Source organism: Zonotrichia leucophrys, chromosome 2 (genome assembly GCF_028769735.1).
Source record: "Zonotrichia leucophrys gambelii isolate GWCS_2022_RI chromosome 2, RI_Zleu_2.0, whole genome shotgun sequence".
Taxonomy (NCBI): Eukaryota; Metazoa; Chordata; class Aves; order Passeriformes; family Passerellidae; genus Zonotrichia; species Zonotrichia leucophrys.
The window spans coordinates 8928217-8942316 of record NC_088171.1 but is presented as its reverse complement, the minus strand read 5'-3'; the positions used below and the strand labels follow the sequence as shown (position 1 = coordinate 8942316).

The following is a 14100-nucleotide window of genomic DNA, read 5'->3' as shown; positions in this document are numbered from 1 at the left end:
AACTAAATCCCAAACATTAATTTCTATAGTTAAAACTTTAAATTATCAAAACTACTTAGTTCAGAGCTTCTTTCACATGCTACCACTACTGACTTTAGATTGCAGTCCCCTCCTAAAAACAGCTGCATATTCCATTTTCTTTAAGTCCTAGGCTTTCTTGACTGGGCTTTAAAAGTGTATTTAACAACCTCACCCAGGAATTGGCCCTGAGTAGTCACATGGACCAGTTAAGTGTGTGACCTGTGGGTGCCTCCATTCAGCAAGTGTTGCACCAAGAGCAAACAAACACTGTCTGTTGGGGCAGGGATCACATTTAAGTGGCCACCATTTGCTGATGAGCACAGTGGGAATGATGAACAAACAACTGCTTGTGCCCACTTAAAACAAAGGGATCCCAATTCACCCTGGACACGAATGGGAACTCCACAACAACAAAAATCAGCCTTGAAATGGCAGCTTTACAGCTTTGTTGAAGATTGTCTGCTGCAGCACATGAAAGCACGTTCATTCAACTTGAAGCAGTTTTAAACAAGAGAAACAAAATGCTTCACAAATGAAGCTTTCCTTAAATTACTCCATCCTCACAATACCACAAAAGCTTCCACCTAGCACATGAATGGCAACCTTACTTCCACATCACAAGTGGAACCACAGACCAGAACCACAGAAATTAGCACAAAGACTTTCGAAAAGTAACTCCAATATTGCAGTATATTTAATCCTATTATAACAATGTTCAAGGTATTAAACAATTTGCTGTTTCACCTGTAGTGCTGTCTTTTCTAGACTTCTTCCCAAATTCAGCCCCTAAATTTGGGAATTTCTTTGTAATATTTACCTTCATGTATGGCAAGATTTCCCATAAAAACGCAATTATGGGTAAAAATGTAATTATGGTTATGTGCCTTGTTAGCACCAAACGAACCATGGAGCACAGTCAGACCCCTCAGCTGAGAGAGCACTGAACCAAACATCCCTCTCCTCCTCGACAACAACTTACAGACACTAAATCACCAAAAACTTCTGTACAGACAAGGACAAGTGGGTCAACAGACCACTCTGATCAGTCTTTATCAAAAACTGCTATTCCCGATGAAAGCAAGCACAGAAACACACAAATCCTCTTAACTGTATCACTCCTGAAAACTCTGGAGAGACTTCTAAAATACTTTCTCTTTATAACCCAACCAAATATTCTCATTTTAAATTTTGCTTAATCAGAACCACAGAGCTGTCTATTAAAATGCCGTGTGTAGAAGTACCTGTATTCATGCAGAAGCAGAGTGGAACAAACACCTGAGAGTCTGGGAGTCAAACACTGACTTTATTTTACACTTCTCAAGTGAAATCCTCTACTTCTGCATAGTCTAAGAAATAAATTATAGTTACGCTGCCTTATTAAAGACGTGTTACTCAAGCCACACACATGTACCTGTAAAAACTATGTGAAAAACCACCAACCATCCCTAGAAGTGGACGTGGCACTCAGTACCGTGGTTTAGTTGATACAGCGGTGTTCGGCCATAGGTTGGGCTCGGCGGTCTCAGAGATGTGTTCCAACCTAACTGATCCTGTGAAAGCCTTTCACTAAAACCCACCCGCGTCCCCCGAAGGCCCCGCGCCGAGGCCGCTGTCCCTGCGGGCCGTGCCCCGCCGAGCAGCCGCCGCCGCCGCTCCCCGCCATGGCCGGACCCGGGACCGGAGCGGCGCTGCCGGGACCCCGCGGTGCCAGGGCCGCTCCCGCAGCCCCGATCCGCGCCCCCAGCCCCGGCCCCGCGGGACGCGCCGCCCCCCGCCGGGCCCGCGGCAGCGCCTCCGCCCCGGGCGGGCCCCACCGAGCCCGCGGTGCCCTCATCCCGCCGGCCGCGCCGCCCCGAGCCGGCCCCGCTCCCCCGGGCGCGGCCCCAGCACCCACCTGCGCCTCCTCCCAGCGCGGCAGCCATGGCTCTTCGGCCGGCCCGGGCGGCGGCGGGTCGCGGCAGCGCCGCGGTGCCGCCCGCCGGAGCGGCGGGTGCCGGTGCCGCGGCGAAGGACGCGGGCGAGGGGCCGGGAAGGGCTCGAATTCAGCGCCCGGCGGGCCCCGCTCCCGCCGCCGGAGAACAACAAACTAGCACGACATGGCGGCCGCCACCGCCGTCGCCGCCGCGTTGCATGCCGGGACGGCGGCGGACCTCGGACCCTCCCTCCGCGGCGGGGGCGGGCGGGCGGCGCGCGTCGCTGGTTGGTCAGGCCGGCGCCCACCGCGCGTGCGCGGGGCGGGAGGGCGGCGCGCGTGCGCGGTGGACAGGGCGGGCCGGGCGCGTGCGCGGGGGCGGCGTGAGGGCGGAATGGCGGCCGGGGCGGGGCACGGGGCACAGGGTACGGGCAGTGTTCTCTGTCCCGGCTGCGTGCGGGGCGACTGAGCCGGTGCTGGTTCTCCTGGCCGGGACAAACAGGGGGAGTGGGAGGGAGAGACTCTCTCATGGGGGTCTGTGCGTGTCTCTTGCGGACGTGGGTGACTCCTCGTAGCACCGCTGAAATGCGCGGCCCGCACTGAATCACGGGCTCAGTTAGGTTGGGAAAGACCTCTGAGATCATCGAGGCCAGCCCGTGACGGAAGAGCGGCATAGCAATTACAGCCCGGCACTGAGTGCCACGTCCAGTCTTTCTAAACGTTTCCTCCACCACCCTGGGCAGCCCATTCCAGTCCCTAATCGCGCACTCTGTCCCACCTAAACTTCCCCTGGTGCAGCTCAAGACTGTTTCTTGTCCTATCACATACTGCTTTAGAAATGAGATCAGCTCTTCGCTGGCTACACCCTCCTTTCAGGTGGTTGTAAAGAGTGATAAGGGGCCCCTGAGTCTCCTTTTCTCCAGGCTGAACGCCGCCAGTTCCCTCAGCGGCTCCTTTCCATTCTTGCTCTCCAGACCCTGCCCCAGCTCCGTGTCCTTTCTGTGGAGCCGCTCCAGCAGATCCAGTGTCCTTCCTGAATGGAGGGTCCCAGAGCTGCACATATGGGGCTGTATTGAGGCTTCAGCTTGAACCACCGAGTACAGCTGCCTGTTGGATGACAAAACACCTCACAAATCATTAAATACACCATGAAGGGGATGGCTCCAGGTGTGTTAGGGAGATCTGTGGTCTCCCATCTTTCAAGGCTTGAGCATGCCTTGAACTAATAACCCATGTATTAATTGAAAAAGTTCAGATCCTGTGGCTCTTGCTTCCCCACTCAAACCTCACCTGAGTTTATCGCCCTTTACAAGTTAAGAGTTACAACACGCTCACCTTAGTTCACTGCAGGCTGTAAATCCCTTCCTGCTGGCACTCCAAGCACTGCCCTCCTGGCTGCTTGGCTACTTGCCCCCCTCTCATTTTCACTGTGGCTTGCTGAATAAATCCGTTTGGATCACTGATCAGAAAAGTAATTACCAAAAAGTTTTCCTTTAGACTTTTCCTCCCTAACTTCTCCAAGTTTTAACAGGGAAATCCAGACTTCTACACAGGCCAGCTTAAATGCAATATAAAATTATGCCATGATATAAAACAAACTTCTAGGTTATACTACTTGTAAGGAAACCAAATCTGACCTAAAACAATTTAATGGAGCCTACTCTAACAAGACTAGTTCAAGTAAACGGCAAAACTTTCCCAGGTGGACAAGTCCTCATGGAAATAATTAACAATGTTAGTATTTAAATTATCAGCGTTATCTGATTAAACCCTCGCTAGGAGAATAGGGAAGTTCTCATGTCACTTTGTTCTGTGCTCCCTGCAGACTTGTCTCTGCATTTGATCTCATTTTTCAGGTTTTCTTCAAAACCATACAGCTAGGGGTTTATTTTTTTTATGTATTCCTATAAACTCACAGCCAAATTCTGCTTTAATGTGGGAAACAGGCCATCAGGAGGTGATGGTTGCTGATAATTTAATGTGTAGTCCATCAGTCCAGCTCTGACTGCCTGACATGGGGGTGATGAGTGAATGCAACAATCACCAATGGTAAAAACCCATGAGGATTTCAGTGGGGGGGCCAGGAGTTCACCAATTGCTTCTTGGTATTGATCTTCCTTTCCTGAAGCTGCTTTGCAGTACAAAAGGGTTTCCTGGCAAGGGAAGGAGTTTTCTGGACCCTTTAAAGGCTGTGTGGGGCAAGACTCAGCCAGGCTCATCTGCAGCCTCTTACAGTTCACAGCTCTCCTGTCAAAATTCTCTGTATATTTTCTTTGATGCTGGAAAATTGTTAAACAGTGTTCACAATGGGCAGCTTTGTGGAATTCACATATATAGATTTTATGGATATTTTATACTCTATATTTTTGCTCATTTTAATAGCAAATTTTTTTGACTGACAGTCCAAACAGAAACCAATTACCATTTTCTCAACAGACCAGTCCAATGTTAAAGAGGAATAACAGGACACTTAACTATTATTTTGATAATATACAGACACTTTAGCCACTTTGCACAGCCTTGGTACAAAAAAGTGGCCATTCCCAGGTGTCCCAACTTCAGCAGGTGTGAAACAGGGACCTAAATGGTAATGACAGAGTCAGGTGTGGTGACTCTACTCACCTTCACTCAGAACTTTGTATGAATTTTCAAATTCCAGGAACTGTACTTGCTCTGGATTCTGTATAAAAACTCCAACTTTTCCTCTGCACTGCCTACACCATGCTATAAATGCCAATGTGCTCGTGTCTTTTCAGTAAGTTAACATAAAGCTTCTGGAACCCAGGAATTAAAATTGTGGTATGTGAATTAATCATCAGTTTAAAAAAATACTTTTGGAAGTTCTGCATAAATAACATATTTGCCTGTGCATCTTCCAACTAAATCCTGTTGTAGTCAGGAATGCAACAGATTGTCTTGCAGTGGGATGAAGCAAATGACAGAGAGAGAACTCAAGATCCAATAATCCTAGTTCTGCATTCACTGCATTACTGCAGCAGGTTGCTTTGCATTTCCCGCCTCAGATTTCTTCTTTTAAACTTTTCAGTAAAATTTGTTGTGTCCTAACTCCTCAATATTAACCTATTTCTGCAGTAATAGTCACTATCAATTCTTTTACAGTGGGTTTGGATGTTAACATTTTCTTTTCAAAATAATTTTTAACTTATTTCTGGAGCAGAAATAATCTTTTTTAAAATCTTTTTTATACTTTAATCATTATTTATTTTTGTACTCTAGAATGCTTAAAAATCAGTCCAGTACAGCAACCTTGCAAGTTTAATTCCATGGAACACTTGGAATTAATGTAAAGGTGTTTAGAACAGTGTTGGTTCCTAATTCCAAAGACAAAATACAGTTTTTACTTACTCTTGAACCACAGTTGCCTCTTTGTGTGTTTGCTTTCTAGTCTGGCAAAACCAGACTGAGTTTTCACAGCATGGCAGGCTGGCCCAGATGGGTGATCCAGTCTGGGTTTGGTTCATAACCTCTTTGTGCTGAACCTCTCAGTGACACCTGACATCTCCCATCCAAAGTTAAACCTGTCTTTGGGTGAAGTTTTCCAAACCAGACACTTTAAACTTCATGGGTTATTTCAGCAACATCCTGTGATGCAGCATGTTCTGTCAAACCTGACAGGAAATTTTGGGTTTAAAATGTAAAAATGAGGGGTGCCAAAGCAAATTTGCTCTCTTGTCACTGGGCCTGATCTATGACCTGCTGGCAGTGGCAGCAGTCATAGGAAGCAGCAATACTCTTGAAAGAGAGACACAGGTGAAAGGTCCTTTCCCTTTGAGCCAGTCCCTGGAAGGGCAGAGGCAGATTAGGAAATGGCAAAGACTTAAAAACTAATAAATGTCTTACTTAAGGGAAGAGAGCAGTATGAGGATTAAAACAAAGTATATGAAAAACACTGGTGATAAACCTTGAACAAAAACATTTCTGAGTGTGTTACAGCCCCATGACTAACTGTAGTTTCAGAGCTGTGGGCAGCGTTCATGGGTATCCAATTTTGGTTTCACTGTAATTTTTCTTTCTGTTCCCTTCTGCATTCTTGGTACATATTTATCCCTTTGTTGCAGCTTATCTATCTTGTAGTCTGCAATTCACTTGATGCATCTTATTTCAGCTGTAGTTTCTTCAGAGCAATGTGACCCTGAAGCAGCTGTGAGGATGGGGAACAGGAGAGCTTGTGGGCTGAGAAATGGCCTGAGCAAGCAACACGTCTATTGTGGAGTCCCTAGAAAGCTGGTCAACCACCAAAGACCAAAATCTCAACAGAACATATATCTTGTTGTAGTGTAAAATATAAACATTTTTTTCAGCTCCAACTGGGCTGTACTTTGGGTTCTGAACAGAGAGCAGCACTCAGAAGCCTGGGTAGTGCTCTGGACCCCAGTGATTGCAATATATTTTAGGAATCTAGTGAAAAGAAATCAAGAAACACCAAGGAAATCAAAGTGTTAAATATTTCACAGTGTTTTATTTCTAATTGATTTTTTTCAGTCTGGATGCTGGAAATCTTACTAAGCTTTGTTTCATTTCACCAGAATCCCATCTGGTGTCAGGGATGGCATGTGAATCAGGGTGAAGTTGACAAATGTAAGGCAGTCTTTCCTTTCAAGAATGACTCAGTGCAGTGGATAATGTCTAAGATCCCCCATTCTTAGGTAAAGGGAGTGGTACCCCGTGATAAACACATCAGAATAAATAAAGGTTAGGAGTGTTTCCCAAGATTTCCTGACAAGGAGCCAATGTACAGCTCTGTTGGCCTTGCCCAAGTGCTGAGCTTTGGGAAGAGCTTGCTTTCTCTGGACACAGGCCAGGCTGTAAAAGAGCAGAAGGACATGTGATGGCTCTAGGCAAACCTCAGGGCATCACAAGGAGCTCCTGTGGCTCAGATTCCTGTGACCCACACCTGTGAGCAAAGCTCAGTGCTCTGTGGAGCCCCACTGAACATTGTGCACAGGTAGCAAATGTCAGCAGTCGTGTACAAACTTCCAGATACGAGTTCATGTTCCTCAGAACTCCTCGTGCCAGAAGGCTATAATCCCGTTAAAAGCCTCTGGGAACTGCTGCAATGCAAATAATAGTAGCAATAATTAGCTCTGCTTTAATTGATACTGTGTATTCCTCAAATGTCAGTGAAAATTTGCTTTGCTAAGCCAACAACTTCTCCCCTGGAACTCTGCTGTCTTTACCAGAATTACACGAGGGGTGAGTTTGGATCATTGTAGGTTCCTGGCATAAATTATCAGCTGTTGATTCCTTGCCCTTTAAAACTTGGCAAGCATACAAGAAGAGTTTGCCAGACATGCAAGAACTAGGTCTATGCATTTATGGGTAAATCCTCTGGGACTATGCACAGAAAGGAGTACAATTTGCTAGAAGTAGCCAGCTGTGAAATCCAGGAACTCCTGCACACAGCTCGAGCAACTTAGAGCATATTTAGCCTGGCATCAATACCAGCAGTTCCTGGAAGCAGTTTTTGCACCCTCAGCTTTATGAAAGCAGAATGTGATAGCCATAAACCCTGTAAATGTGTGGAGATGCTAAATTTACAGAATAATCCTAATGGAGGTGATTTGGAGGCATAATCTAGAGTCAGTTTATAGTTTATCCCAGTGGCTGGGAGTTGTCTCTGCTTGACATTGAGAGTGGAGGTCTGAGCACATCATTGGCTAAATTAGTAAAGATAACACACTCCAAAGCTCTCAATATCTTCAGCATGAACCATGCCCTCATCTGGACCTTTTGTCTTACTGAGCACCTGAGAATTTTGATGCCTCATCCTTCACAGACAGAGATTTTGCCTTGTGGCACTGGTACAGCTCCACGATCAGATGCTCCTCAGGGCTCCTTCTAAGGGGAGGATAAATGTTTTCTGTCTCTGGTTGTGTAAAGGTCAGAGCTAAGCTCGTTGTGTAACCTCCTTCACTCAGTTACATTAGATGGGCTGAATGGTTCCTCTTAGCTGTGGGAGACCTCTCTTGGTCAAAGTGAAGGGAAATAAATCCCAGCCACAGAGCCTCTATTTTTATACCACCGAGCAAGGTTACTGCCATAGCAGATTTTCCAACATTTTCCACATTTACCAGGGCAAGACCCCTGGCTTGGAGAGCTCCAGTGCATTATTACAGAACCAAGTAATTTCTGTGTTTGCTGGGCCTAAAGGGTAGTGGGTTTAGGCTATAATGAGGTCCTTCAAAGACTCAGAGATACAATGCACCTGATTTTATGGGTTTTCCATATGTACAAAAGTGTTGTTGCCAAACAGACTCAGGAGTAGATCACTCTAGCACATTACTAATAAGCCAATTAGTGAAATGAAGCATTGCAAGTATTAGCCTGCTTTATGCAAATATGTTTATGTGGAAAATAGAATCATTTGAACTGGGTTTACATTCAGGAGGACCTTGCCAGTATGATACGTGCTGATAGTTGCTATAGCTGTTATTGATCAGTTTGTCTTTCATTCTCATATGTGTGGATTCAAATGTAATGAGTGATGTGAGCCTTAATGAACATAAAGATGCTCAGGATTTAGACCTTATCATGGGTTTTTTTTTCAGTAGCTACATTTGGTCCACAGGTTTTGCAACACCTTCTAACATTAACTTTGGTTATACTATATCCCCAACACAGTCAGTAGCAGAACCAGTATTTTATTTGGTCCAAAATCCACAATTTTTTTACATTCAGCTGAATTCCTTACAAGGAAGAATGATAGAATTAGGGCTTATGTATCAAATCAGTTTGATTTGAGAACTTTAATTTATCTAGTTGATCCAACAGATTTATTTATCACAGCCTGTCCACGTTAAGCTGGGTCCCCTTTTTGTAAAGAATTCCTGGCAGCCCAGGAGCAGGTTATGGAACATGACCCATTACAGTGGGCTGAGGTGCAGGGAACCCATAGAGATGCTTTATCCAATGCACAGGCTGAAGTGCTATCTTGTATAACAAATTATTGACTTCATTGTACATAGTACTAGGATTTAATTAAGCGATAAGACCCATCATAGTGGCCCTTTATCTAGCAGATAAGGATTTACCAAGCTTACCCAAGAGGTCTTTATCTGAAAGATAAGAAAAAGGTACATAAGGTGCCTTCTGCTTTTAAATCTTTAATTGAAAAGACCTTATTTTTTTAAGTTCTACGTTGTTTTTTCTTCATGACTTAGTATTAAAGATTCAGATGGATTTTTGTGAGGGAGGTTGTAGTAGGGAGGAAAGTTACCAGTGGCCTTCACTGTGTGAAATTAATAGGATTTATGTCATTTTTTATTCACAATGTACCAGCTCTCAGATGAAGTAGAAATTCAGCCTCTGATATCCAGGAGATTTTCCAGTTACTTCATGATCCCATGGCAATAAAAATATTCATTCATGACAATTTCAGAGAGTTGTAATTATGATTATGTTGTGAAGTTTAGAAAAAATTGTGATTTCACGATAGACAAAAATGGAGGAAAAATAATTTAAAGACAGTTCTTTTAATGACTGTGTTGTCAGCTAAGCTAAATGATGCCTAGTCCTTTACCTATGTGATGTAAAGATATGTAAGCAGAAACATATAGAGAAATTAAAGCTAATGCAAAGAACTGGCACTTAGAATAAGATTAACACAATGGAAAACACAAAATAATACTACTGCTAATGCTTAGTAGAGAAAAACACAGAGTAAATTCCAGAGAAAGCAGAGAGGAGCATATGTTTTTTATGAGAAAGGCACACATAAGGGCCACTGCATGGTTGAAAACAGGACAGGATCTTTGGATTTAGCTGATTTAATCCCTAATGTTACACACTTTTTAAATAGAATTGTTTCATAAAGGCTGAAGCTCTTTTTGGGAGTAGCTGGGCTGTTGCCTCTCCCCCCTGTGAGGAAGGCTGTTGTGCAACATCCGTACACTCATCATCACCTGGCACCTTCCAGTTTACAGTGTGACTGTATTCCTGGCCAGCCCATACTTGTTTTGTCTTCCCTGCTGATGCTATCTTTTAGCATAGTGACATTTCTTCCTTCCCAGTGTTTTTCATTGCCATCCCCATGTAATCCCACACATCAGTCAGCCTTTACCACAGCACATGGGCAGAGCCCTCCTTGGGCCGTCCTGTCCTTGCTGGTCCAGAAGTGACAATCATCAATTGACTCTGTGCCCCTTCTGGGACCAGGGATGTATCAGACTCACTGTTTGCTCCACCTCAAGTTGCTTTGGGTATGCTCTGTGAAATTCTCCTGAATTTCCAGGCATCCAAGAACCTAAGCTGCCACATACTGGAAATCCAGTAGGTTACTGCCCAAAGCAGTTGTCTACCACATAAATTGATAGCGTTGGCAGCTCTGCTTGTGAAAGACCCCCTGTTCCCCAGATTGTTAATCATCCTGCTCTGCACCTGTTCCAGCTTGAATTCTTCATGCTTGAACAAGGGCAGTAAAGCAGAGTCTGAAGGGATCAGATTGTATTAGAAGAGCTTGGAGCAATTCAAGCCAGGACTGAGCAGCAATTATAATGAGAGATACCCTCCAGGTTACACGAGAGGCAAATTGCCTCAGCGGTGAGCAGGAGTTTGCAGTGCTGCTTTGAGCCTGTTTGCTCAGGAACCAGGGGATTTCATTGCCATTGTTGACAATATGACACCTTTTAGGGGCAATGGATTCCCATTCTTAAAAACTATCTGGCACTGAAGCAATAAGTGAGTGGAAAGGTGTGAATTAAAATATATACATGGCTAAATATCGTCACTTAGGTATTTGCTTAGATCTGAAATACCAGCTGCAAAGCTGATATTATTCTCTGTTGCTCCAACTACCCTCCAGTAATTGCCCCATGAGCAATTCTGCTGTGTCTTTTATTTATTTATTTATTTGCAATTTTGAAAACTGATTGAGCTTTCTGCCTCTGAGAAAGCTATAAGTAGGGTCCCTTCATTTTAATGTACCCCACATGGAGCCCCTTCACATTGGTGTAACCTCTCATGCCTGCAAGTCTTTGTAACAGGTTTTTGCTGCCTCATAGTTCAGAAAAGCCAATGAAGGTGCATCCACTGGCTTCAGCAGAATAACTTTCCCACCACACACTTCTCTTCATGTTTATTTCATTCAGAAAAAGATTTTGTCTGAGCGTTGCTACTAGGCACTTCTGCTGTCCTCTTCTTCCCTGACAACATGGGAACAAATTCAACACCCTTTCACTTACATGTATTTAACAATGAAAATTATTTTGCTTGGTACATTTGAACGGTATCTTATAAAAAGGGATATTTCTTCCTTGAAATCACACTCCAGCAGGAGCTGCCCCACTCAGCAATGTGTGCTCTCTCTCTCTCTCTCTCTGTAGTCGTTCCATTGAAGTAGTGTGAAAGCTACAACTGTGTGTCCACTGTCATTCTGTGTTAGAAGTCAGGGGTAAGGTAATGATATGCAAGGTTGATCCATCTGTAATACTTTCCTTGGAAGTACAGTTCTGCTGTTTCTGCTGTCAGCCTGCATTTAGAGTGCAGAGAGTGCTGCATGACTTGAAAGCAGCAGTAGGCAATTCCCAGTTTAAGCCTTAGATATTTACATATTTATGCTCACTTCAGCAGAGTAAATATGCTATGAATAAATCCTATTATGTTTGAAACTGTACTTACAGTATAATAAAACCACAGTACTGTGGTGCAATGTCAGGTTTTATTTTGGTTTCAATATGGGCATAAATTGTGTAAATTATATATTGTTAATATTACAGTTCATCATCCAGCAGTAATTAGAATACCCTGTATAATATGAGAAAATATTGAAGAAAAAGTCCTTTAATCTTTAAATAAGAATCGAAGGAAAAACATTGCCTGCAGTAAAACAGTTCTGATAGAAATGGCCACTCCACCAGGGGTGACTCTATAGCTGTTACCTTTGTTATTACTGGTTTTTAAGTTGTGTGCATCTGAATGGACCACCTATTGCAAGAGATTTTCTTCAAAGGGCATTGCCAGGTATTCCTGATACAATGCCATGATGTTGCATGTGTCACAACCTTATGCTGGTGCTGAGCTCTGGGGAAGAGATCATTTGATATCTACCAAAATTTCTTAGAGTGTATGTTCTGGAAAAGGTGGCTGGCTGCTGCTTGTGTTTGTGGGATCCCTGCAGCAGTTATTGCAGCATTATGCTAAGCTGAGGGATCCCTATCAGAAGAGAGGCAGTTTTTTATTCTAACAAACACCCCAGCCAGAACATCTTGTTTGTGTTCTGAGTGTTGCTACCAACCTATTCCATGACCTTCTTCAGAACATGGTACCTTCCTCTGCTTTTATTTCCTTCCCATCCTCCATGTGTATGTTGTGTGTTCTTCATATTATTACCATCCAAAGGAATTTTAAATGCTGTCATTACATCAAAGTACTGATTTGTGTGTATGTGTGTGCATGTGCACAAATCTTTAGCACCAACATCTCACCTGGTAAGAAACCAACAAGCTGCTCACTGTAAGAAACTCTGTGGTGGGCTCCACAGGGTTGCTTTGCTTTGACAGCTTGACCCCAAATCCACTGAAGTAGAAGAGTTTCATGTTATCTCAGCACATACAATCCCCTAATGTTTGCCAAGACCTTTTGGTAAATTCAAAGATCAAGTCTTGCTCCATCTGCTAGATGGTGTATGAAGTCTACCCATCTTAATTGGAATAATCATAGGATTTTCCATGGAGTATTTGACAGCATCCAAGCATCCATCTAGGCTAAAGCTTTCACATTCAGAGGTGACCTGTATTGCAGAGGAACTTCCAGGCTCAGAAGCAGAATTAGAGAAACTGAAAATGTAACACTTTGTATATGTTCTAGGGCGGGGCATGAGGAGTCTCTTACAGAGAACCTGAATGAAGGAAAAGGAGTTAAAGGAGTAAGGAGAGTTGAAAAATAAAAAAGGTGAGGAACTATGAAACCTGTAAAAAGAAGAAAATGTATCTCCAGCTAAGCGCATCAGAACTTAAACAATAGATAGTCATGTCAGGTTGCTGATGATAATTCAGGCTTTGCTGGACACAGGGATTTGGGCTGAATCCAGTAATGTCTACTTGTCGGAGAAAAGATAAGAATATCAATGAAAACTTTTGAAATTTGCCATTGAGACTGAAATGTTCTTCTTAACTTTGAGGCAAGAATGAAAAATCCCATCTCCAAAAGGCATTTGATGATTTTTTCAGAAAGGTATTATCTCTGAAATTTCCAGGTGGAATACTTTTTAAGAAAGGCTTTTTTTAATAGGTGTTGCAAAAAGAGGCTTGTGCCAGTGCAGTCTGCAGTCTTGGACTGTGTGTTGAGTGTGTGAGGGGTAAAGAGTGGCTGTGCTTATCTCAGAGCACCTTCATGGAATGCTCAGGTGTCTGTGCCTACTGTAGGACATAAACCATGGAACTTGCTTTCTGTGCAGTTGGTGTGCTATGACAGTGGCCATTTCACTTCCCATAGTTTCCCCTCTGTTCATTTATGATCCTCATTACTGTATTTTCAATATATTGTTCTTACTGCTTTGTATGTTTAGTCTGTGAGTTCTTTGAGGGAGGAGAAGGCAGATCCTATTCTCAAGAGACAGAAACACAAAGATCTCTTAAGAGCATCATTTTGGTCAGAACTTGAGGAGGATTAGGAATTAGTATGCAGTTCTACTTTGAGCAGCTACCAGCAAAATTAGCTCAAGGAACAGAAGAAACATCTTGTGCACTGCCTTTTATTGAAATCTGGATCAGATTTGCTTATATTTCTTTGCAGTTTGGTTTAGGGAAAATACAGATTTCCTTCTGTTAGACATCAGTATTGTGTTATTGTGACATATTCCCAGGCCATTTATTCAGTCAGCACAATCTCAGGTGCTGACACTCTACTATCTCACACTACTCACCACAGGACCATTATTTAAAAAGCAAATGAGTCCTTCTACTAAGAGAATGGCTACACCTGTGTCAGTAAAGAGAAGACATCAGAGGTCACCCTCTGGTCCCAGGATGAATGGTCCAGCTCACTGAACTCTCGTTACCCCCAGAAGAGGGTGTGCAGGCTCTCCTCACCACTCACCACTATTATTACCATTTTAAAATTAAGAATAAATTCCTGCAGGAGAATTAAGGGTCTATAGAGACATATGAGCTACGTCAGAAATTGCTGAAGCCTCACGTCACAGGAATCAA

The 14100-nt window shown here is 43.7% G+C and overlaps 1 protein-coding gene across 5 annotated transcripts in view; it reads right to left on the bottom strand.

Annotated features, from left to right (window-relative positions):
• RBM33 (RNA binding motif protein 33) overlaps positions 1-2136 on the bottom strand; it is a 100197-nt gene extending 98061 nt beyond the window's left edge. For all 5 annotated transcript variants that reach the window (XM_064703893.1, XM_064703895.1, XM_064703894.1 and 2 more), the window contains exon 1: positions 1916-2136. In XM_064703893.1, coding sequence (XP_064559963.1) covers positions 1916-1943 — 28 coding nt within the window. In that variant the 5' untranslated portion in view covers positions 1944-2136. The remainder of the gene's footprint in view (positions 1-1915) is intronic.
• Positions 2137-14100: the final 11964 nt, after the last annotated feature.